This window comes from Gracilinanus agilis, chromosome 4 (assembly GCF_016433145.1).
Source record: "Gracilinanus agilis isolate LMUSP501 chromosome 4, AgileGrace, whole genome shotgun sequence".
Classification (NCBI taxonomy): domain Eukaryota; kingdom Metazoa; phylum Chordata; class Mammalia; order Didelphimorphia; family Didelphidae; genus Gracilinanus; species Gracilinanus agilis.
In genome coordinates this window covers 348,626,254-348,652,627 of record NC_058133.1, presented here as the reverse complement: position 1 = coordinate 348,652,627, position 26,374 = coordinate 348,626,254, and the positions used below count along the sequence as shown (strand labels likewise).

General features: G+C 37.4%; 1 protein-coding gene across 1 annotated transcript in view; it reads left to right on the top strand.

Annotated features, from left to right (window-relative positions):
* The first annotated feature begins 1,322 nt into the window (after positions 1–1,322).
* The window catches only part of ASCC3 (activating signal cointegrator 1 complex subunit 3), a 357,810-nt gene continuing 332,758 nt past the window's right edge, over positions 1,323–26,374 (top strand). The window contains exons 1-2 of the mRNA XM_044675397.1: positions 1,323–1,415; positions 18,604–18,777. Of these exons, the coding sequence (XP_044531332.1) occupies positions 1,326–1,415; positions 18,604–18,777 (264 nt within the window). The 5' untranslated portion in view covers positions 1,323–1,325. The remainder of the gene's footprint in view (positions 1,416–18,603; positions 18,778–26,374) is intronic.

The window sequence follows — 26,374 nt, the reverse complement described above, 5'->3', positions numbered from 1 at the left end:
AAAGCTTTGAACTTGAATGTCATGATTACAAATTTTGGAAGATTACATATGGATATTTCATTAAAATAATGGAAATTCATTTGACTTCAAAGAGAAAGTAAAAATTGTTCAATTTTTATTTTCAGGAGCCTTTGTGATTGTAGGCTGTGGATTAAAAAAAATGCAGTGGAGGAAGTTAAAGTGGAGAATATAGTATGATGTGGATAAGTTCCTGTTAAATATTGGGACAGTATCTTTGTTTTTAGATGAACTCATGAGTCTGAATATTTTTAACTAACAGCATAGGAAAATGGAAATGTTTTTAGGCCAAACAATTCTGGAAGCTCTATTTTTTTTTTTACCATTGTATAAAATTAATAATTTATTTTTTATTTTGTTGTGTTGAAAAGACAAGAAATTGAGCATTGTTTCTGAAAAAATAATATTCTGAAATTTTCATCGTGGGGAAAGCATAATCAATATGTGTGAGCTCTTATATCACTACAATGTAACTAGAACTGCTGTGGATATGGCATTAAAGGCTTTAGAGAGATTACTCCATTTAGAAAGATGTCAGTACATTCAGAAATACAGAAGAATTTCCTTTTTAGCTTATTCAGAATTCAGTTTCCTTTATTTACTGACTAAGCTCTATGAAGTTGCAGAGCCACTTGAAAAGGTTGTAAGTGTAAAGGTGAAGAGGAAGGTTAGTTAGTCTTTCCTGAGTGTGAGGCTTTTGGTGTGAATTTTATTCCCTACCTCCTTATTGTCATAGTGTTTTAACATTTCCTTATTCTTTTTTTTAAACCTTACCTTCCATCTTAGAGTCTAATACTGTGATTTGGTTGTAAGGCAGAAGAGTGGTTAAGTCTTAGGCAATGGGGGTCATGACTTGCCCAGGGTCACACAGCTAGAGGTGTCTGAGGCCAGATTTGAACCAAGGACCTTCCCATCTCTAGGCCTGGTTCTCAATCCACTGAGCCACCCAGCTGTCCCCCATTGAATGTTTCTTAAACAAGATATTCCTTCCTCAACTTGAGGCATTTTCACCATTCTTTCATGTAATGATCTCCCCCCGTCTTATCTGTACTTCCTGGCTTCCCCAAAATAGAATAAATATATTAATAGAAGATACTTTAATACTGTTGTGTTGAAAAGATAGAAAGTAAGTCTTTAAGCATTTATAATAATTGCCATTACAAATTGTTTTCCCTGTAGAGGTGAATTTATTTTATTTGATCACTATAGAAAAAAACAATCAAAATACATTTTTTTTTTCCTATTTCAGGTTTTAGGAAGTGAAGTAGGATTTCATTTCATCTTACATGGACCACTGAATAAATGATATGGCCTTACCTCGTCTTACAGGAGCGTTGCGCTCCTTCTCAACTGTCACCAAACAAGATGATTATAATGAAGAATCAGCTGACTTAATGGTAACAATTTTTATATGAAAAGCATTGTAAAACACTCAGATACACACAGGCAATTCTTAGACACATTTCGTCAAGATTGAATTGTTGCCTTTGATTTTGGAGCAATGATGTAAAGATTCTTTCTATAAGATCATCTCTAAGATAATCTGCTAAGTACATATTAGCCAGATGGAATTAAGGTAAATGTAAATGATAGTCCTTCACTTAGATCATCACTGTACTGTATCTGATTGAAAAAGAGAGGTGGTAACACTTGGAAATAGAATAGGGTGTGAGTTTTTTATTTTGTTTGTTTTCACTTTTAGAACTTTGTTGAGAGGAGCCTTTCCTCATACATTCATTAACCTTAGGTCTGTTCCATGGTAGTGAGAACAATCTCCTATTCCTTGGATGGTATAGCTCAGTGATGGGGAACTTTTTGAAACTTTTTAGGTACCCTGTGCCATACACCACCTCTACCCCCACACTGTGTGCCAGTGCTGCACCTCCATTGCATGCCATGTCCCACCCCCAACTGCATGCTCTGCCCCCTGACTGCGTGCAGGGTCATGGTCATTGCTATTTATTAGGATACCAGTATGTTGTTTAGAGGGAATTTCATCCCCTCCCTTTCACAGATTACTAACTGGGTTCATCCCATTTTGCAGGTTCATTCCATTTTGTGTGCCAGCCCTTTGTTCATGAATGTGATTAAAAAAGTGTAGTTGGGGGGGCAGCTGGGTAGCTCAGTGGATTGAGAGCCAGGCCTAGAGATGGGAGGTCCTAGGTTCAAATCTGGCCTCAGACACTTCCCAGCTGTGTGACCCTGGGCAAGTCACTTGACCCCCATTGCCTACCCTTACCACTCTTCTGCCTGACTCCAAGACGGAAGGTAAGGGTTTAAAAAAAAAAAAAGTGTAGTTGGGACCCCACTGGGCTCTATTTTCCTGAAGGCGGCAGGAGAGACAGATGGGGAATTGTGTGGGATGATTTACACATGGTTAGACTTAAGAGTAGGAAAGAGACTTTAAATCTGTGCCTATCTGCTTTCCCTATTTCAAGCAATTATTAATACATTTTATGGAAAATAAGAACTTCAAGATATTGATTTAAATCTAACAGAATGGCAGTCAGTGAAGTTGGAATGAGAATTCTCAAAGTTTTTCTTTAAGAAAGCCTTTGAGTACAGAATAGGGAGTAGGTGAATTTTGCAAAGCCACCCTTCTCTCCCTATGCTTGCTCTTGCCCTTTTTTTCTGCCCCACCTGTCTGCTTTCATGTCCTGGACACAGCCTGGGGCTCCTTGCCAAGAGGATGCCTGCTGCTTCCCTTTCAAGCCTGCCACACAGATAGGTAAGAATTCTCCTCCCCCACGTGGCCCCCCTTAGCTATAGACTTCCAGGAAATTCCAGTTGGAGAATGGGGTAGACTAGGTCCCCTGCTGTGAAGGTTACTGGACACGCCTAGGTTTGGCTCTCCCATTTTCAGCCCTTTATTAGAGCAACATCCTACTAAACTTCCCAAGCCACAACATACTTGCCCTGCCTGTGCTAGCTACTGTACAGCACCCCTGGTTCCTGGCTGTGGCAGGGTACCACCCCCACTACCCCACCCACATGGGGAGCTATAGATTTCCAGTTTAGAGTTGAGTCCAGACTGGACTGTGGTCTCCCCCTGCACAGGGCCCTTCCCTCTTCCCACTGGGAGGAGCTACAGGATTCCAGTTTGGAGCTGAAGCTGCTCATAGACCCCTGTTCACACCCTTCATGCAGAGTGTCGCACGGCACAGAAAGCAGCCCATCCATGACCCCAGCTTGGCTTCTGAGCTCACCCTAAACTAATCCAGGGGGGCTTCCACACTTCTAGCTGAGAGGGTGGGGACTGAGGTGTTAGCCCACATGGGGGTCTCCCGTGCCACCCTCTAGACCCTGATCCCATCTAGCACAGCAGCCAATAAGACTAGCTAGGTGGCTCAGTGGATTGAGAGCCAGGCCTAGAGATGGGAGGTCCTAGGTTCAAAATCTGGCCTCAGACACTGCCTGTCACTGGCAGTTTGGTGCTCCCTGCCCAGCTCCCTAAGGCCTAGAGCTAGTGGCTCAGCCCCCTAATCTTGAAAACACATAGCCACTGGCTTTATCCCTGGAGGGGAAAGGGATGGAACTTTTACAAAGAAGGTTTTTTTCTCTCAAACATTCCTTAAAGACTGAACTCTGCCCTCTAGGGCATGTGTGCAACCACACCATTTTTTTTCTCTCCCTAATCTTTAGGACACCCTGCTTTCTAGCCCTTAGAGAGGTCCTAGCCTCTATTCCAAGGTGTGGCACCATCCACGGGTGAGAAGTAAAAACTGTAGGCAATTTTAAAAAAATTAAAAATAATGAATTTAAATTGAATACATCAAACTGAATAAAATCAAATTGAATACATTTAAATAAAAGAATGATTAATAATTAAATATTAATAATATTGAATTAAATAAAAACCAAATTAATAAAACTGAACAAACCCCCAAATTAAACTAATTCAATACAATATTACTTCAGTGCTTTATTATTTCAATCATAATAAAAGATAATTTTAAAGCAAATAATACTAACAATAATATCAATCAATAATTATTAATAACTATTATTAGTTATTGACTATTAATGATTGATACTTGTTATTAATGATTGGTTATTATTACTTATTAATAACAACAATAATAAGAAATATATATTTTTTATTGGTACTCTTGCCTTGCAACAATTACGTAATGCCTTGCATTGGCTTCTTATATAACCCAATTCTAGTTACCTTCTACAATAAAATTAAAGGAAGTTGTGTCTCAATGTTTTTTATGTTTTAGGAACCTTTCATTGTGTAAATTGACCATTCAGCAATAGTCAGACCAGCTTAAATAGGCAGATTAAGACAGAAAGACTAGACTTTTCATTTTCATATAGGAAATACTGCAACAAATCAAGGGAAATCAGGAAAAATTCCTCTAGATTCACCCTTGCATAAACTATTAAATTCTTGGGGTGATCCAAATCTTTCTAAGGAGGCTTGGATGACAAAGAAGGAAGCTATAAAACTTTGCAAAGCCTAAATGGATAAGACCCTTAGCAGGCCAAAGTATGGTTCTTTTGATTTCAAGATCTAAGTTAGCCATTAAAAACAAAGATTCTAAAGACTGTGAAGATTCCAAAGATTATAAATACTGGTTTTTATGTGCATATCATTTTTTTCTTTAATATTTTATTTTTTTAGAAACATTTTCCATGATTCTTGTTTTTACTTTCCCTTTCACCCCCTTTTAGTCCCCCCCCCAACATATCCAACTCTCATTTCCACTGCTTTTAACATGTGTGATCAATCAAGACTTATTTACATATTATTGATAGTTGCATTGGTGTGGTCGTTTAGTGTCACGTCCCCAATCATGTACACATCAACCCATGTGTTCAAGCAGTTGTTTTTCTTCTGTGTTTCAACTCCTGCAGTTCTTCCTCTGAATGTGGGTAGTGTTTTTTTCCATAAATCCCTCAGAATTGTAATGGATCATTGCATTGCTGCTAGTACAGAAGGCCATTACATTCGATTTTACCACAGTGTATTAGTCTCTGTGTACAATGTTCTTCTGGCTCTGCTCCTTTCACTCTGCATCAATTCCTGGAGGTCTTTCCAGTTTACATGGAATTCATCCAGTTTATTATTCCTTTGAGCACAATAGTATTCCATCACCAACATATACTACAATTTGTTTAGCCATTCCCCAAATGAAGGGCATCCCTTTGTTTTCCAGTTTTTTGCCACCACAAAAAGCGCAGTTATAAATGTTTTTGTACAAGTCTGTTTATCTATGATCAGCTATAAATATTTTTATAAAAGTCTGTTTATCTATGATCTCTTTGGGGTACAAACCCAACAATGGTATGGTTGGATCGAAGGGCAGGCAATCTTTTAGAGCTCTTTGAGCATAGTTCCAAATTGCCATCCAGAATAGTTGGATCAGTTCACAATTCCACCAGCAATGCATTAATGTCCCAATTTTGCCACATCCCCTCCAACATTCATTACTCTCCCCTTCTATCATTTTAGCCTAATCAGCTAGGTGTGAGGTGATACCTCAGTGTTGTTTTGATTTACATTTCTCTAATTATTAGACATTTAGAACACTTTCTCATGTACTTATTGATAGTTTTGATTTCTTTATCTGAAAATTGCCTATTCATGTCTCTTGCCCATTTATCAATTGGAAAATGGCTTGATTTTTCATAAAATTGTTTTAGCTCCTTGTATATTTGAGTAATTAGACCTCTGTCAGAGTTTTTTGTTATAAAGATTTTTTCCAGTTTGTTGTTTCCCTTCTGATTTTGGTTGCATTGTTTTTGTTTGTACAAAACCTTTTTAATTTAATATAATCAAAATATTATTTTATATTTTGTAATTTTTTCTAACTCAGCTTGGTTTTAAAATCTTCCCTTCCCCATAGATCTGAGAGGTATATTTTCTTATAGTTTCCTTCTTTATATTCAAGTCATTCACCCATTCTGAATTTATCTTGGTGTAGGGTGTAGATGTTGATCTAAGCCTAATCTCTCCCATATTGTTTTCCAATTTTCCCCAGCAGTTTTTGTCAAATAGTGGATTTTTGTCCCCAAGATTGGGCTCTTTGTGTTTATCATAAACAGTCTTACTGTCGTCACTTACCCCAAGTCTATTCCACTGACCCTCCCTTCTGTCTCTTAGCCAGTACCATATTGTTTTGACGACCACTGCTTTATAGTATAGTTTAATATCTGGCACTGCTAGGCCACCTTCCTTCACATTTTTTTTTTTGTTATTTCCCTTGATATTCTTGATCTTTTGTTCTTCCAAATGAACTTTGTTATAGTTTTTTTAATTCAGTAAAAAAGTTTTTTGGTAGTTTGATAGGTATGGCCCCAAATAGGTAAATTAATTTGGGTAGAATGGTCCTTTTTATTATGTTAGCTTGTCCTACCTATGAGCAATTCGATGTTTTTCCAATTGTTTAGATCTAGTTTTAATTGTTTGGAAAGTGTTTTGTAGTTGTGTTTGTATAATTGCTGTGTTTGTTTTGGTAGATAGATTCCTACGTATTTTATATTGTCTAGGGTGATTGTTTCTCTTTCTACCTCTTGCTGCTGTGTTGGAGATATATAGAAATGCTGATGATTTATGTGCATTTATTTTGTATCCTGCAACTTTGCTAAAGTTTTTGATTATTTCTATTAGCTTTTTAATTGATTCTCTAAGATTTTTTAAGTAGACCATCATATCATCTGCAAAAAGTGATAGCTTGGTCTCCTCATTGCCTATTTTAATACCTTCAAATTATTTTTCTTCTCTAATTACTAAAATGGGTTTTTTTTAACATTTATTAACATTCATTTTTTAGAAAAGTTAACATGGTTACATAATTCATGCTCCTTCTTTCCCCTTCACCCCTCGCCCTCCTTTCACCCCTGACCAATGCCCATTTCCACTGGTTTTAACATGTGTCATTGATCAAGACCTATTTCCAATTGTTCATCATTGCATTGGTGTGGTAATTTCGAATCAAAATCCCCAATCATGTCTGCCTCATCCCATGTGTTCAAGCAGCTGCTTTTCTTCTGTGTTTCCACTCCTGCAGTTCTTCCTCTGAATGTGAGTTGTGTTCATTTCCATAAATCCCTCAGAATAATTACTACAGTGTTAAATAATAGAGGCTATAGTGGGCATCCTTGTTTCACGCCTGATCTTATTGGGAAGTCTTCTAATTTATCCCTATTGCATATGATGCTTGTTGATGGTTTTAGATATATACTGTTTATTATTTTTAGGAAAGTTCCTTCTATTCCTATGCTTTCTAGTGTTTTCAATAGGAATGGATGTTGTATTTTGTCAAAGGCTTTTTCAGCATCTATTGAGATAATCATGTGGATTTTGTTGGTTTGCTTGTTGATATGGTCAATTATGTGAATGGTTTTCCTGATGTTGAACCATCCTTGCATTCCTGGTATAAATCCCACTTGATCATAATGAATAACCCTCTTGATCACTTGCTGGAGTCTCTTTGCTAGTGTCCTTTTTAAGATTTTTGCATCTATATTCATTAAGGAAATTGGTCTGTAGTTTTCTTTTTCTGTTTTTGATCTACATGGCTTTGGGATCAGTACCATATTTGTATCATAAAAGGAGTTTTGTAGAACTCCTTTACTTATTATGTCAAATAGTTTGTATAGTATTGGAATTAGTTGTTATTTAAAGGTTTGATAGATTCACTTGTGAATCCATTTAGTCCTGGGGATTTTTTCTTATGGAGGTCTTCGATGGCTTGTTCAATTTCTTTTTCTGATATGGGAATATTTAGGTATTCTATTTCTTCTACTGTTAATCTAGGCAAGTTTTATTTTTGTAAATATTCATCCATATCACCTAGATTGCTATATTTATTGCCATGTAATTGCGCAAAATAGTTTTTAATGATTGCCTTGATTTCCTCTTCATTAGAGGTGAGGTCTCCCTTTTTTAATTCTGATGATTTTGTTTTCTTCTTTCCTTTTTTCAATTTGATTGACCAGTACTTTGTCTATTTTATCTGTTTTTTTCAAAATACCAGCTTCTAGTCTTATTTATTAATTTAATAGTTCTTTTACTTTCAATTTTATTGATTTTTCCTTTAATTTTTATCATCTCCAATTTGGTGTTATATCTGGGGATTTTTGATTTGTTCCTTTTCTAGTTTTTTAATTTGCATGCCCAGTTCATTGATCTTTACCTTCTCTAATTTGTTAATATGTGCACTTAAGGATATAAATTTCCCCCTGAGTACTCCCTTAGCTGCATTCCACAGAGTTTGGTAGGATGTTTCATCATTTTCATTCTACTTTAGTGAAATTATTGATTGTTTCTATGATTTCTTCTTTAACTAACTGGTTTTGGAGAATCATATTATTTAATTTCCAATTAGTTTTTGATTTGCCTGTCCAGGTGCCCTTACTAATTATTATTTTTATTGCATTATGATCTGAGAAGGTTACATTTATTATTTCTGCTCTTTTGCATTTGTTTGCAGTGTTTCTATGCCGTATTACATGTTCAATCTTTGTGAATGTACCATGTGCAGCTGAAAAGAAGGTGTATCCTGTAGTGCAAAATAGGGTGCATATTAGCCCTGCAAAGCCTTACTGGAGAGTTTCTGACAGTTGGAAAAGAGTTTAGAATCCTGAGGTTAGTCAGTTGACTCGGGGGACTCGATGAGAGTAGAAGGGTCAACTGAGCTCTGTTCTTTAGACCAAAATGTGGCCTATATTCTGCAGCTTTTCTCTTAAAATCTGTTAGCTAAACTATTTCCTTTAGATCTTCCTAACCTCCCTTATTTCCAATCATCATTTTTCCCTTCCTAAATTTCTTGGGCTTTTGAAAGGAGGGTGGATCTAGGGTTAGATTTCAAACTTGGTAGACATAGTTTCCCTGTAGTCAAATAGGGGCTTACCCTTGTTACAAATTATCTCTTGAATCATTGTATCCAACTTTCCTAACCCTATAGGCTACAAAACCCTTTGGGGTGAGTTAGGCAGGTACTATCTCAGTCTCACATTTCTGTCTCCCTCCCCCACCTGAAGATTTCTCTAGGCGGCTGTTAGAGTTGCCTTGTACCCCTCCATCCCTTCCAATCAACCCTAAAAATCAATAAACCCGGTTTGTCAAGTAATGAAACCTTTGGCTAGTTCATTAGTTGATTGATAAGAGAGGGAGAAGGGGAGAAAGGAATAACATTGTTCCTGGGTCGTGAAGGGAATTGGAGGTGTCCATTTTGGAGGAAGTGCATTCTTAATACTTCCTCTAAGCTATTCCTTTGTGAACCTGAGAAACTGACAAGAAGCCCTCTAGTCAGTTTCAAGCCATTCTTGGCTGGTCCTAACCTTTGTCTGTAGAAGGGCCCTTTCTACTTAAAGGGCACAATCTGTTTCCCTTTAGTGTCTCTGTCTCAAACCTGTGTCCCAGTCTGTGTCTCTTAGGCTGTAGCTGTGTGCCCTTGCAACTCTTTATACCTCTGTGTTTATATTCCCTAAACTCAGTCATTCCCTTACTTCTCCTAACACCTCAATCTACCACCTTCGCCATTGTATCTTCGTTATCTATTTACTGCCTTAGGGATCCACAAACCCCTATCCACAGTGCCTTATCCCTATTCACATTACCTTTAGTCCTTTACCTGCCTTATCTCCTATTGCAACCTTACCTTGCCTTAATCTCCCTATTACCTCTAGCCTATTCCCTTATTTACAACCACCTTATTACCCTATTAGCCTAATACCCTTATTACAATTCCTTTTTGTCCCTATTTATTTTTCTCCACCTATCTATTAAGTCTAATTTTTCTAGGATTTCATTTACCTCTCATCTCTTTCTTATTTATTTTTTGGTTTTATTTATCTAAATATGAAAGAGGAATATTTAGATCTCCCACTAGTATGGTTTTACTGTATATTTCCTTCTTGAGCTCTGTCAGTTTCTCCTTTAGGAATTTGGATGCCATACCATTTGGTGCATACAGGTTGAGCACTGTGATTTCCTCTTTGTCTATACTGCCTTTTATCAGGATGTAATTACCTTCCCTATCTCTTTTAACCAAGTCTATTTTTACTTTGGCTCTGTCAGAGATCATGATCATCACTCCTGCCTTCTTTTTCTCATTTGAAGCCCAAAAGATTTTGCTCCGGCCCTTCACCTTAAACCTGTGTATGTCCACCTGCCTCACATGTGTTTTCTTGTAGACAACATATGGTAGGCTTTTTGTTTCTAATCCACTCTGCTATTTGCTTCCGTTTTATGGGCGAGTTCATCCCATTCACATTCAGAGTTATAATTATCAGTTGTGTATTCCCCAACATTTTGGTATCCTCTCCTAGTTCTATCCCTCGTTACGCTATTTCCTTTTAAACCAGTGTTTTGTTTTAGACCAGTCCCCCTTATCCCCTCCCTTGATTTACTTCCCTTTCCACCCCCTCCCTTATTATTACCGTATTTTTATTTTTTAAGGCCTAATGAATTCCTTCCCTCCTCTCCTCCCCTCCCTTTTTTGACCTCCCCACTCCTCTGCTCCCCTTGGTTGATCCCTTCTGAATTTCTCAGTAGGGTTAGATAGAATTTTATATCTCAATGGATATAGCTACTCTTCCCTGTCAGGGTTAATTCCACTGAGAGCAAGTTTTTAATTTTACCTCTCAATGCTCTCCTCCTCTCCTTTTTATAATAGTATTGATCCCTCCCCTTCCCATTCTCTCTTTGTGTGGTATATATTCATTCAAGTTTCTCTTGATGCCATCTACTATTCACCCTCCAATTTCTATTAATTTCTGCTTTTTCAGGAAGAGCAATGAGTCTTAAATTGTCTCTTCTAGAACTGTTTTCTTGATCTGTCAATTTCTCAGTGAGGTATTTCACTACAACCCAAGCAACCCTCACAACAAGCCAAGTTGCAGTAATCACAGATGATTCAAATAAAGGCCTATTCCCTCTAAGACAGTAGTTCCCAAACTTTTTTGGCCTACTGCCCCTTTTCCAGAAAAAATATTACTTAGCTCCCTGGAAATTAATTTTTAAAAATTTTAATAGCATTTAATGGGAAAGATAAATGTGCCTGTGGCGATCACTACCCTCCTGGATCACTGCAGCTCCCACTTTAGGAATCACTGCTCTAGGACGTGGTCCCACTTATAATAATTAGGAGAGCTTGATAATGAAGGAAGAAATTTGGAGCAACATGCAAGAAATGTGAAAATACAGAAAAGTAAATGAGAAAAGCTTTGGAATGTTGGTGACAGAGAATTCTGAAAGGCAAAGGAATCTGAAGGTGACTGTGACTGTTGAAAACTGAGGGTCTTTGAGCTTGAACTTTGGTGTGAGACAGCTCTGGGCCAATTCTCCTGATCGAGCCAGCATTTCCTATTCAGAAGTGATTCCTGTGAAGACATTTGTTGCATTCTTGTTCCTAAATACCTGGAAATCTCTACCTGTGTGGACTCTATCAAGAAGCAGTTTACCTGAAGGGCTTGACCAGAGGGGAGACTGAATCGAGCCAGCAGGAATTCCCACAACCTGATCTGCTAACAGCCTCGAGACTATTAATCCAGTGGTTTAGCCTAGGGTTAGCTATAGATAGGGAACATCAAGATCAAATATGATTTTCCAAAGTTGCCTTGGCTGAGATCGGGGCTGAACTTTGTCACTTATTTTGGGGTATTAGCCAGGGCTCCTACATCCTCTTTCCTGACCTACCCTTAATGCCCTGTTAAATAAATCTTTAAACTCTTAAGAAGCAGTCAGATCAAACTATTAGGGACATAAGGGAATACCGGTTTGAGGAGTTTTTGCCAGAGAATGTCTACATTCAGTTGAGCTAAGCCAAGTCTCAATCAAATGCCATTCCCTCTCTCTCCAGCAAGTTTGTGTCAGGGGAAATCACCTCAGGAACCTAGGTGGGGTTAAACTAGTAAACTGACATTCTTCTTTTCTTGTGGTGTTTGTTCCTTTCTGACACAATTGATATATTCTTTCACCTTGAATTACTGGCCTAGTACAGAGAAGCAACCATCTTTTAATCTCTGTCCCTGAGGGTGGGTGGGGGGAGGTTATCCTGTAAGCCTGTAAGTTAAACCCAGGACACCTGATACAACTCTTCTCAGGGTTTCTCTCATTTACCTTTTTTACAGCAAACATTGGCCATGTTAGCATAGAAATAAATACAGAACTTCCAAGTAGTCAGAAAACCACTCTTTAATCAAATAAAGGGAGAGGCTCATAAATCTGGGTACCACACAGAGTCATAAACAAAATTCCATACAGAACCAAAGGCTCTGAGACTCTGGGAACCATATCCTTGGGAGAAGACACTGCTCTTAGTGCCAATTCCAAAGAGATACTGAACCTGTCTCTTTCTACCTTTTTGGAAACCTTCAAAGACTAAACATAAACAGTTGTGTAAACCTCCTAATATTAGTTATGTTATGCTATGGCATTAGAAAATGATCAACTGTAACAAATTAAAGACAAAGGTCAAACTCAGGAGCTGGGCTTCCTGAGTGGAAGCTTTCGACCAATAGGGAAGCCTCTAAAACAACAAGGTGCTTAACATTCAAATCAAAATAGGTGTGCTTAGTACTGGTGTTAATTTTTTTTTTTTGGTTATTATATTTATTTATTTTTTAAAAGCATTTATTAATATTCATTTTTAACCTGTTTACATACTTTATGCCCCTACTTTCCCCTTCACCCCCCATTCTCCCCCCACCCATGGCCAATGCACATTTCCACTGGTTGTAACATGTGTCCTTGTTCAGGGCCTATTTCCATATTGTTAGTTGCATTGGTGTGGTAGTTTCGAGTCTACATCCCCAATCATGTCCGCCTCAGCCCCTGCATTCAAGCAATTGTTTATCTTCTATGTTTCCTCTCCTGCAGATCTTCCTCTGAATGTGGGAAGCGTTCTTTACCATAAATCCCTCAGAGCTGTCCTGTGTCATTGCATTGCTGCTGGTACAGAAGTCCATTACATTCGATTTTACCATTGTATATCAGTCTCTGTGTACAATGTTCTTTTGGCTCTGCTCCTTTCACTCTGCATCAGTTCCTGGAGATCTTTCCAGTTCACCTGGAACTCCTCCAGTTTATTATTCCTTTTAGCACAATAGGTAAACTGAGTCACCCAGAAATCCATGTTGACAGCTGTCATACACCTTTCTCTCCACAAGACACTGAAAACTTTAAGGAAAAGACTTCTTCCTTTGAAGATGATCCCATTGTAGTCACAACTAATTTTGAAACCATTTACCCCTCTTATAACCTCATGGTCTTGCTGACAGAAACTCCTGCTAGAAAATGTATCACAGACACAGAGACCGTTAATGATGTGCTTTCTGCTCTCAGCTCCCTGAAGCTCCAGCTACAGGTTCATTGCTCTGCCCCTACAGGTGGAATTGACTCCTTCTGTAGAGGGAATCACCAAGAAGATACTGCAGTACAGCTCGCTGTTTTATAAGGACCTGAATTGATTTTAACTTTTACACTGTTAAAGGGATTTTCTTAATCTCTCTGTCTCCTTAAGAGGCTAGAGAGCAGGGTTTCTAAGTAGATCACAAGTGACAGGTTCAATGAGTCAGTAAGCCAGAGCTGAAGATTTCGTTACCAAAGAGACCAGGATCTGAGGAGAGGAAATAGCCTGCCCTCTTGACAGGAAGTTAGTGGGGACAGTTGGTCAGTGAGAGAAAAAAAAGGAAGCAGCCGCTGACTGTTGAGGGTCTTTTGCATCTGGGACCTCTAGAGACCAGGATATCTGTCTCTGAGGCAGTGATCTGCTGGTAGTTGGCTAATGACAGTTGGGCTGCTATAGAAAACTAATTGGAAGAGTGAGTGAGTAGTATCTGTCTATTACTTTAGGGAGTTAGGTAGTTAGTGAATAATTTATGGATAGATTAGGACTGGTGTGCCAGGCAAAGAACCTGTCCAGAGAAGACAGAGATAGTTTTAGGAAATGTTAGGTAGTTATTAGGAATTTTAGGTATATTTATAGGGTATAAGATTAATAATCTCTCTTTACTATTTTCTATCTGCAATTTCTTAAAGTAAACAAAGTTTCTATTAAACTGCTCTCCTCACTTTGTTGAACTCCTTAATTTAACCCTTACAATACCTAGTAATGACTCAAATTTATCTCTTTCGTATAATGAAAAGAAAGTGGAAAAATATCTATTAGCCTTAATATCAATGCACACCTAAAAGCTTAAGACTATGGAAACCTGCCATTGATTATTAAGTATTATGGGACTCTTACTAATAATTGGTTCTGATTTCAAAAGAAGGGATCACAAAAGAGCCACTGCACAGTGCCAAGAAGCACAAGGTCAAGGAGACCAATTATCCCTGTGGGATTGATGAGGATCTGCCCCAAGACAGAGGACTTGTTTTGAGGTTTGAGGAAGCGGTTGTTTGACAACTTCAGATGCAGGACTCCCTTGTGCCAGGTTTCTGTCATGTACCTTAGTTTTCCTTTCATTTTGGCTCCATTATTCCGGAGATTGAAGGTAAAATCAGGCCAGGGAATCATACTTCCATTTTACCTTAGAAACTAGTCCCTTCTTTATAATCTGGCAATTTTCTGTAGTCCTGATTGATAATGGATAAAGTGCTATATCTCTGCAACTGTCCTACAGGCTTGTGGGACATAATTCACTTTAATTGGGCCTTTCTGGTGATTCAAGGACCTGTTTATTCTTTTTTACTCATAATTTTATATGCGTAAGATTTTTATATTTTACTTTTTATCCAGAATTTAATTTTTGCTCTTTAATTTGGGATTCTTTTTGCAGGTTATTGGTTTTCTTTTGACAAGTGATTCATATACCTCATAACTCAGCCATGTATCCCTGAGCGATTCTGGTGTTGTTTAACACCCTCCTCAGGGGGGATTGTGTAATTATCCTAAAATCCAACATTTAAAGTCTCTTGGAGAAATTTCAGGAAAAGAAGTCGCCAATATCCTGAATCAAGAAAGTGGATCTTTTTGAAGAAGGTGCCACAAGGATGCCTGTGGAAACCATACACAGCATCAAAAGTCCCAGAATGAATTTTGGGATATAATGAACTGAACTAAAGGGGATTGAACGTACTTATTTTGAATGTAAACTCTTATGTCAATGGGGACTGCCCCCTAATTGGCTTTTTGTCAATGCATCTATCAATTAGTTTTTTTCTTTCTCTTTTCTTTCTCTCTTATCCCCAAATTGTTGTAATACTCCCCTTTGTAAAGTACAGTAGGTTATGCACCTTTAGACAGAATCTTTAGAGGTGTAAGCTGGTTATATGAAATGATTCATTGGGGAGACTAGGCATGTAAATCTGAGAGAGTTCAACATGCTTATCTTCCAATAGAATCACAGGGGAGATTGTGTAGAGGGAGTTTTATCTCCTCCCCCTCACAAATTACCGACCTGGTTCATCCCATTTTTCCTGCCAACACTATGTCCATGAACTTGATTAAAAAGGTTTGGGTGGGACCCCACCAGGCTCTACTTCCTTGAAGGCAGCAGGAGAGGAGAAGGAGAATTGTGTGGAATGAATTACACATGATTAGACTTAGAGTAGGAAAGAGACTTTAAATCTATGCCTATCTGCTTTCTCTATTTCAAGTGATTATTAATAAACTATGAAAAACAAGAACTTGTAACTATTAATTTAAATCTAACAATGTACAATTAGAGGAATACATCTTCATTCCCTTCCTGGAAGTGACAGAAAAATTCCCAGTGCAGTTTCTACACAGTGCATGAGCCTGGGGATATTCTAAGTGAAAGGCTGCCCCTAGTAGCAGAATGGATGCAAATTTCCTCAAAGCCTCAGGGATTTGGTAGGCCTTTGAGGAACTCACTCAGACCTGGCTATAGCCCAGGGATTTTCTTTGCTTTGTGGGTGTTTCTTGTATACCCAACAGTTTGAGGGATTCACTTGGAGGGATTAAGATAACAAAGAGAAAGGGGGAGGGGAGTACTTATTCTAGAGTGTCTTCCACCTGCTCACAGAAATAGGTGTCCCCACCTCCTCTTCTGCCACTTGTTTCTGGGGGATAAAAGGTTTAATGTGAGAGACATGAGTTCATGAATTCTGCCTTTCCAGCTTTACAGTAGTAGGGGTGGATAGGATGGTATCTAGGGGACCTTATGTGTTAGTTTGAGGTGTTAGCTGGTTTGATCCCTTCCTTTGGGTTGGTTGTGTGATTTCCTCTCATATCCTTTGAAGGATTAGGAAGGATCTGATTAGTGGTTTCCCTTTGGACTTGGTGAATGGAGCTCAACCCTAGATTTGCTCAGGGGGTTATTTTAATTAGGGTCAGTGCAGTCAGGAGGGCCCAGAGCCAATCAATTCTTTGCTTATAAAAGCAGGACAGTAGGTCTGTTACCAGTTCTATTCACCCAGTAAGGGTCCAGGAAAACTAAAAGGACTTTGTACCTTTTGCAGAGTAATAGATGGGTAGGGGTGTGACTGTGTTCCACTCCTGGTAGCCTGGGAGGGGTAGGGGGAGGGAAGGATAGAGGGGAGTGGCCATACTCAGGGCTGAGCAAAGCTCAGCTATGCAGCCTCCCACTGTCTTAAGCCAGGGACCTGTGCCTGTCCATGGACATGCCTCTGCATGCCATAGGTTTGCCATCACAGATACAGCTATTTCTGTTTGTTTCCTCTGTATTCTTTTTTTCCCTACTTTAAAAAAAATTAATTTTCAGTTCCAAATTCTCTCTCCCTCTACCCCATCCTTTTCCCATTGAGAAGGCAAGAAATAATGATACTCATTTTACATATAAAGTTATGCAAAATATATTTCCACAGCAGCTAAGTGGCTAAGGGGGAAAAGTCAAGAAGAAAAAATATAAATTTCATTCTGTACTCAAAGTCCATAATTTCTCTCCCTGGAAATGGATAGCATTTTTCATTGTGAGTCATTTGGAATTATTATTGTATTGATCAGAATGCTAAATCTTTCATATCTGATCTCATCTTTACATTATTACTTTTGCATGTACAATGTTCTTCTGGTTCTGTTCATTTCACTTTGTATCAGTTCATGTAAGTCTAATGTTAACTATTGTCCTTATTTATGAATAATTCCATTTGGTTTTATTTTTTAACAGTTGTAATGCATTACACAGTAAAGGTCTAATGATAAACTATTGAGCAATGTAATTAAAGCAAGACATTTGAAAACTGTGAGACCAACTTTATCAGTGGAAGTAATTATAGGTAGTAATAGGTTTAGGAATTAGAATTTTGTCTTTGAAAACTAAAAATATCATTGTATTCATTTAATCGCCAAGCTTTTTTTTTTTATTATTAAACTCCTATTCTGTACTAGTCATTGTATGATAACAAAGCTGAAAATGAAAATCTCTACCTTCAAAGAATTCATTTTATAAAGGGAGACATGCATGCACACAAATATATACAAAATATATTCAAAGGAAGTACAAATGAATTTTTTTGGAAAATCATTAGAGCTGAACTTTGAAAGAAATTAGGGGTTCCCAAGAGTAGCTATCTAGGTGGTACAGTGGTGGATCTGAATCGGGAAGACTCATTTTCCTGAGTTTGAATCTGACCTCAGACATTTAATAGCTTTATGACCTTGGGAAAGCCATTTAATCCCATTGTAATTTTTAATTTTTTATACCATTTGCATGTATTAACAAATTTTCACATATTTTTTCCTCTGTTATAAAATAAAACTTATCTCTTTCTCTTCTCCTTGCTGGTGTTGGCAGGTGATTCCATCTGGGTTATACATATATTTTTCATGTGAAATAATTCCATGTTGGTCGTTTTTTGTAAATAAGTAATAAACCCAAATAAATAATTAAAAATCATATGCTTTCATCTGCATTCTGATGCCAACAGTTCTTTCTTTGGAGGTTGATAGCATTCTTTGTTATAAGTCCCTCATAATTTTCCTGGATCATTGTATTGTTAATAAGAGCTAAGTCTATCATAGCATTTATCCCTATTTGCCTCAATTCTTCATCTATAAAGTGAACTCTAGTATTTTTGTCAACAAAAGGGTCTTAAAGAGTCACATATGACTGTACACCATTAACAACAAAGGGATTCTAAGAGGCAGAGGTGAGGAGGGAGTTCATTCTTGGTATTTGGGACAACCATTGCAAAATCTTAGAGGTGAGAAATGGTATGTCATGCATAAGGACAACAAAAAGACCATTTTGGCTAGATTCTTGGATATATGAAAAGGAATAAAACATAATAAAGTTTGTGTTAGCTTGTGGTATAGAACAAAACCGTGGAATATCACAAAATTTCAGCTTTAAATGAAGTTACTTTTGAGATCTGTAAATTGTATATAATGAATAGAGGCAATGTGATGGAGTAACATTGACCTTGAAGTCAAAGGGCTTGGGTTCAAATCTCACTTCTGAATTTTACTACTTGTAGAATCTGAGACAACTCATTTAATCCCTGGCCTCAGTTTCATTATTTGTAAAACAATGAAGTTGGGTAATTCAGACACTAGACTATGATCTTCTATATGATTTTATTTATTTCTTGGTGGGAGGACTTGATAAATAAAATAATGCACTTTGTTGAATTTGAGTTGAGTAAAAAAAAAGAAAACCACTTGTATGAGTTAATGGTTTTGTGTTGTTTTTTTTCCTTTTCAGATGAAACGATCCAAACTTCAGAAACAAATTTCAGATTTAGGTCTCACGTGGAATAAGATCGTAAAATTTGTGGATGACAATCTGGAGAAGAAGGAAGTGCAAATTGTAAATGAAGATTTAAAAGATATCTTGAAAGCTGCAAAGCAGATAGGTAAAGTTAAAGAAATGTTTAAAGTCTAATGGGGAAACACTTGTGTGTAACTTAAATATTACTGGGTTTAGAGAAAGGGGAGAAAGAGGACTGACTGGACAGGTATAACAGACTGGAACTAACAAACTGGGAAACACAAACCCCACCAAAGTACAAGGAATGAGAAATTATGGATTGGCAGTTGATACCAACTGGTATCACAGATCCATCTAGCCTGGGAGTCTGTGAAGACTGGGACCAAAGAATTATAAAATACAGGTTTAATATAGACTATAGGGTTAGAGATGATGGGAGAGGTCACACTTAACCTAAAATGCTAAGGATCAAATTCAGGGTTAAAAGTTGAAGATCTGGGAAATCCCTACACTACACTAAACAGGCAGCTGAGACACGAGGTACAAATGGATCTCACGCAGATGGTCAATAGGTCTTGAACTGTAGTAGTCCAAGTATACTCCAAGAGCACAGGAATCAGTCAAATAACTCTTCAGAGAAAATCAGGGAGACTGACTTTGCTTGTCCACCAAGCAAGTCAGAAATCTCAACCTCTACTCCTTGATCCTGCTAGTTGTAAGGTCCCAGGTGTTGCTTAGAGATACCCAAATCCATAGGTCTCTCAAGTCAGTGGTTTCCCAACTCCTTCCAAATCCCAACTGCCTTTTAGAGAGTCCACTGTGTTCCAGGTTGGAATCTCAGCTCCTGCATGCCCGTCTAAGCTTCCAAAATGCCTTAAAACCTATTTCCCTCTTACAAAAAGGGACAAACATTTATAAAAATTACTATTACTTATGAGATGTATATAAGACAATTATTTTTTAAAAGCTATATTTACAAACTTCACTTTACAATTAAAGTACTTGCTTAAGCTAGTCATTTAATAATAATAACCAATATAATCACAATGATAACTTTTATATATCGCTTAAGATTTTCAAACTGATTTACATACTTATGTAAAGGATGAGAGGATCTTATTTGATCCTCTCAACAATTCTGTGAAGTATAGGTGCTATTCTTATTCCTGTTTTACAGATGGGGAAACCTAGGCTGGGAGAAATTAAGAAACTTTCTCAGATCATACAGCTAGTACTTGTGGGAGGCTTAATTTGAACTCAGGCCCTTCTGACTTTAAGTCCAGTAATCTGTCCTCTGTTCTGCCTTGCTGTTTCAACATGCTTTTATTATTAAATTCTGAGGATACCAAAAAACATGACAAAATAGTTCTTGCCCTTAAGGAGCTCCCATTGTAATGGGGGAAACAACATGCAAATTGCTATATGCTTAAATATACATACTGTATAAATAAAAGGTAATTGCAGAGGAAGGGACTGGAAATGGCTTCCTGAAGGTTATGGAACTTGAGTTAATATGAAGTAAACCAGGAGGTAGAGGTGAGGAAGGAGAGCATTCCAGCCATGCTAGACAGCCAGGAGATGGTGATGGAGCATTATGTGTACAGAACAGGAAGCAGGCCAGTATTGCTGGATTGTAGAGTATTTGGAAAGAAGAGTAAAGTATAAGAAGACTGGAAAAGTGGGAAGGAGCTAGATTGTGAAGGACTTTAAAAGATAAACTTTTATATTTGATCCCGGAAATAACAGGAGTCACTATAGTTATTGAGTAGGGGATTGACATGGTCAGCCCCATGCTTTATGAAAATTGCTTTGATAGCTGTGTAAAGGATTAGATTGGCATGGAGAGAGACTTACAACAGCCAGACCAAAATCTGTTGCAATTGTCTAAGTTAGATGGAATGAGGGCCTCTAGGAAGGTATTGTCTTCTTGAATGCAAAGAAAAGAATATTTGTAAGTAATGTCGTGAAGATAGAAATGACAAAATTTTGAAAACAGATTTGATGTGTGGGGTTGAATGAGGAGTTGAGAATAGCATAAAGTCAAGAGCCTGAATGACTAGAAGTAGAGTGATGCTTTAGAAAGTAATAGGTGGGGCTTAATGGATAGAGAGGAAGCCTAGAGATGTGAAGTTCTGGGTTCAAATTTGACCTCAGATACTTCTTAGCTCAATGATCCGGGGCAGGTCCCTTAACCCCAAGCTAAACCCTTAGCATTCATCTGCCTTGGAACCAATACACAGAATTTATTCTAAGGTGGAAGGTAAGGGTTTAAAAAAAAGAGAAAGTAATAGTTTGCATGTTGGCAAGAGGAGAGGAATTGGGAGACATTATGAGATCTTTTCTGAACCTGTTTTTGTTCAAAAAATGCCTATGGGACAGCCTGCCAAAAGCAGTTGATGGTATACTATTTGAGTGCCAGAGAGAGATTAGAGCTGAATAATTAGATCTGAGTATTAATCTGTATAGACATGATTGATCCCTTGGGAGCTGGTGAAGTCATGTTGAGGTACGGAAGAAGAAAAGAAAAAGGTCCAGGAAAGAGTCTTGAAGAGGTCACCCGTAGTTAATGGATGTGACCTTTAGAAAAAGAGCCAATAAAGGAATCTAAGAAGGTACTATCTGGATAGGAGATAGCTGTGTTATAGTCCTAAAGAGAAGAGAGTCTCCAAGAGAAGACACTCTCTTTCATTTCATTTGCATATGAACAACTGTAATGGGAGAAGTTAACTGTAGAGGTTCTTAGAACTTAATTATTCTAATTTCAGTTATATTCTATATATTTGTAATAATCAGGAAAGATAAGTCATATGTTATGAAAGGTATCTTTAAAGCAGTCAACTTAATTTTCATTTAAAATTTTAAATTCAAGCCCATAAATATTCTTTAAAAATTTGTGGATTTTAGATTTTGAAAATTAGCATGAATAAAAATAAAAAAATTAGCATGAATACCTTTATGTGTGAATTACATTATCCTCCATGTTCTATACATAATTTTTTAGTCCAGAACTTGGAAAAAATTAAACCAACCACTTTTTAAAATTTGATTTCCTCAAATCATGCTTTTTCCCCAAAAAAAGTCAGACATGAATTCTTAGGGAAATGATCTCTTCCCACAAATAATAATAGGACAGGCCTTCCTGACTCCTCTCTCTTCTGCTTCTTATGTTACTTCTCCTAGCCATCTTTCAACTTTTATTTTCTCAAGAATCATTCACTCCACCTAGAACAAGAACTACTCATCCCTCAGACCCATTTCAATCATCTTTATTTTTAGAAGTGTATATTTGGAATTGGGGAGATGCCATTTAAAAGTATGTTATATATTTCCTATGGGCATGTGAGAGACTTTGAAACTACATTTCCCATGATTCCTCATGGCAAACAGGAAGTATGATGATGTAAGAGAGGGGATAAGTCTCCTGGGGGAGGAGGAAGTAGCCTTCTTAGCTACCTGAGCAGGTGATACGAAAGGTAAAAAATGGCTGAGGCAATGTGAATTCTTACAGGCGCATGGTCTAATGATTTTATCCCTATCAGTATGGCTTTAATTAAACTACTAATTTCTATTATTATCTCAGTCTTTATCATTTTTAATCGTAACAATAATGGCAACCATCCGAAGTTTGGAATTTGAATTCTCAATTTTCCAGATAGCCTAAAGAGAGCCATGCCTGTTTTTTGGCCGTCTCGCTCAGCTTTTTTGGGCAATTTTTTAAAAAAGGAAAGTGGCTTTCCTCGCCATGCTTTCACTCTAAACAACAGCATGTTTTTGCCTCCCGTGGGACTCAGCCAGCCAGTCCAGCCCAAACCACCTTGGAAGGTCAGGCCAGCCGATCTGGCTTCTGGCTTTAAAACCAAAACACCAATACTGTCCCCTGCCTCACATTCCTGCCTACTCTGATCTCCGCCGCTTTTCCTGACTCACCGGAGCAGACCTCTTCTAAGTTCCTGCCTTACTGAATCCTGAGACTTCTGAGGAGCAACCCCCGCCCTGACTTGACAAGTTCCGCCTTTTCAGCTTCAACCTCTGCCGCTAAAGATTTGGGACGTATCCCCATTTTCTCCCTACTCTCTTATAGAGGACTCTTAACCTGAAAGGCCATTCTTGTCCTCCACAGGGAAGCCCCCGCCCACAAGCTCTCCACGTGGGTATTTTCTACAAAACTGACCTAAGCTTTTCTCTAGCCCCGAGCCCATGACCCGACCCCACGTGGACCTGGTGTCTGAACCTTGAACGAGTGATTACTCTTCATTGGGCGCATGGCCTATTCAAACTTTCTTGTGATTAAGAACTGAACATCAGTGGAGGAAATTCACCCTGTACCTGCTTAGAACTTTGAACTTAAAAAACCCTATTTTTAAAACCTTAGAACTCAGTTTTAAAGAGACTGTATCTTAACTGTATTTTGCTAATTAGTTTTGTGAATTAATCTTGTTTGTTTTGTTGATTTTCCTGTTGCACTGAATTATTTTAAGTTAATGAAGTTTCTGCTTATGATTTTATTATATTTCCTAATTTACTTAAAGCTTACTGTATCAAAACCGCTGCAGTTATAACATCTTATAGGAGCACATGTCTTTTCAATTTTATTCTGTCTTGGTAATTGTATAGAACCTTGGAAGTTTCCATACCTTGAGAATTAACTTGTAATTTCACAAGAGGCTTTTTAACTTTTACTTTAGATCCTAAAGAGTTGTTCCCTTAAAGTATAAGCTTTTATATATTTTATTATAAAAAAAATTATTGCCTTAAATGGGTAGAAGCATGAAAATTTCCTACCCGGGATTTTTTTTTTTAAACATGAAGCCAAGGAGCTCCTGTATATTCTTATCTGAGGATGATTTAGACCAAAAGGTTTCTTTTTTTAAATATCAGATTTTGCTATGGAAGCAATAACAGTTTGTTGAGAAACTCTTAGCCAAGATTTAAAAGTTGTAACAAGTATATGATTTTTAAACATTCTTTATTGTTTTGAAATGTGCTATTAGAAAATATGGTACTCTATTTGAATGTGCATTGTGAATCTGCTATTTCTAAGATCCATTTTTTCTCACAAAAAATCTCATTTTAGGGTAACAAAACCCTTCTAGTTCTAAGCTATATATATATATATATATTTTTTTAATTTTAAAACATTTTTTAATTAGAGCAATTGATTTTTCCTTTTTCTCATCTTGTACTGAAAGTACATATATAATCATAATTTTTCTTTTTTAAAATTTTTTTAAATTTTACAGTGATATAAGCTTAATGCAAATACCTGAGCCTATGGGACTGATTAAATGCCTTTCGGTCTGATTCCAGGAGAAGGGAACGTAAAGCTGTTAATTAGTGCTAAGAAAGCACATGGTCAGTCACTTGACTAAAAAAATCTGCATGGATTGCAGGAGTTTTATGCCAATACTTTAGGGCTTGGAAATTGGGGTTTGAGTCCTGGAGTCCCAGTCTTTTCTAAAACTTTAGAGGACGTGGGTCCCCTCAACTTAAATTCCTAGGCCAGCACCTAAGATTGGTTATTTATTTGGCTCACTTCCCTGAAAAGCTGATGGTAAATCAGATCAGAGAGAGACGTTTCCCTTAAGTCCTGGCCCTGAATGGGTAATAGCAGACTGCCTAAATCACTTTCATTGGGCCTTAATTCAAAGGCCTGTTTATTTCCTCTACATTTTTTGCACATTTTATCCACAAGTTAATTTTTTCTTCTTTTTTCTTCAATTTTATTCTTTGTATTTTGCCAATTGATTTCATACAACCCCCATGACTCAGCCACTCATCTTTAGCTGACCTGAGGTACCCTTTTCAAGGAAAAAAGGTGTGTTTAGAATTTTCCTCAGGGGGATGGGATGTGTATTAAGTTTTTTTTTAAAAATTCAATAATGTAAAAATATATGTATATTTAATTCTTTTAGGAGTAATTTCAGGGGTTAATGTATGATTCTTAGAAGGAAATGTATGTTTTATAATCCATAATGTTTAGTTTAAATTCTTTTGAGAATAATTTCAGGATAAGGATTTTGCCATCTCCCCAGAATCCAGACGACGAACCTGTTTGATGAAGACACCATGAAGATGCCTGAAAAGCCTTCACTGTACCATGAAGAACAAATTTGAACTTTGGGGTGCAGTTAACTGAATTATAGGGAGTGAAATTGAGTTGAATGTATTGTTGTTTTTTTTTTTTTTTTGATCAGTAAGTTAAGTTATATTTGGTTTGTTGATACTTTATGTTTTTTTTTAACATTTATTAATAATCATTTTTAACATTGTTACATGATTCATGCTCCTACTTTCCCCTTCACCCCCCACACTCCCCCCACCCATGGCCGATGCACATTTCCACTGGTTTTGTCATGTGTCCTTGATCAAGACCAATTTCCAAATTGTTGGTGGTTGCATTGGTGTGGTAATTTCGAGTACACATCCCCAATCATGTCCACCCCGACCCATACGTTCAAGCAGTTGCTTTTCTTATATGTTTCTTCTCCTGCAGTCCTTCCTCTGAATGTGGGTAGCATCTTTACCATAAATCCCTCAGAGCTGTCCTGGGTCATTGCATTGTTGCTGGTACAGAAGCCCATTACATTAGATTTTACCACAGTATGTCAGTCTCTGTGTACAATGTTCTTCTGGCTCTGCTTCTTTCACTCTGCATTAGTTCCCAGAGGTCTCTCCAGTTCGCCGGGAACTTCTCCAGTTTGTTATTCCTTTTAGCACAATAGTATTCCATCACCCGCATATACCACAGTTTGTTCAGCCATTCCCCAATTGAAGGACATACCCTCCTTTTCCAGTTTGTTACCACCACAAAAAGCGCAGGTATAAATATTTTCGTACAAGTCTGTTTATCTATGATCTCTTTGGGGTACAAACCCAGCAATGGTATGGCTGGATCAAAGGGCAGGCATTCTTTTATAGCCCTTTGAGCATGATTCCAAATTGCCAGCCAGAATGGCTGGATCATTTCACAACTCCACCAGCAATGCATTAATGTCCCAATTTTACCACATCCCCTCCAACATTCATTACTCTCCCCTTCTTTCATTTTAGCCAATCTTCTAGGTGTGAGGTGATACCTCAGAGTTGTTTTGATTTGCATTTCTCTAATTATTAGAGATTTGGAACACTTTCTCATGTACTTATTGATACTTTTGATTTATTTACCTGAAAATTGCCTATTCATGTCTCTTGCCCATTTATCAATTGGGGAATGGCTTGATTTTTTATACAATTGTTGCTTTAACTCCTTGTATATTTGAGTAATTATACCCCTGTCTGAGTTTTTCATTATAAAGATTTTTTTCCCAATTTGTTGTTTCCCTCCTGATTTTGACTACATTGTTTTTGTTTGTACAAAAGATTTTTAGTTTAATATAATCAAAACCATTTAATTTACATTTTGTAATTTTATCTAACTCTTGCTTGGTTTTAAAGTCTTTCCTTTCCCGGAGATCTGACAAGTATACTATTCTGTGTTCACTTAACTTATTTATAGTTTCCCTCTATATATTCAAGTCATTCACCCATTCTGAATTTATCTTGGTGTAGGGTGTGAGATGTTGATCTAGACCTAATCTCTCTCATATTGTTTTCCAAATTTCCCAGCAGTTTTTGTCAAATAGTGGATTCATGTCCCAAAAGTTGGGCTCTTTGGGTTTATCATACAAGTCTATTCCATTGATCCTCCTCTCTGTCTCTTAGCCAGTACCATATTGTTTTGATGACTGCTGCTTTATAGTATAGTTTAATATCTGGTACTGCTAGG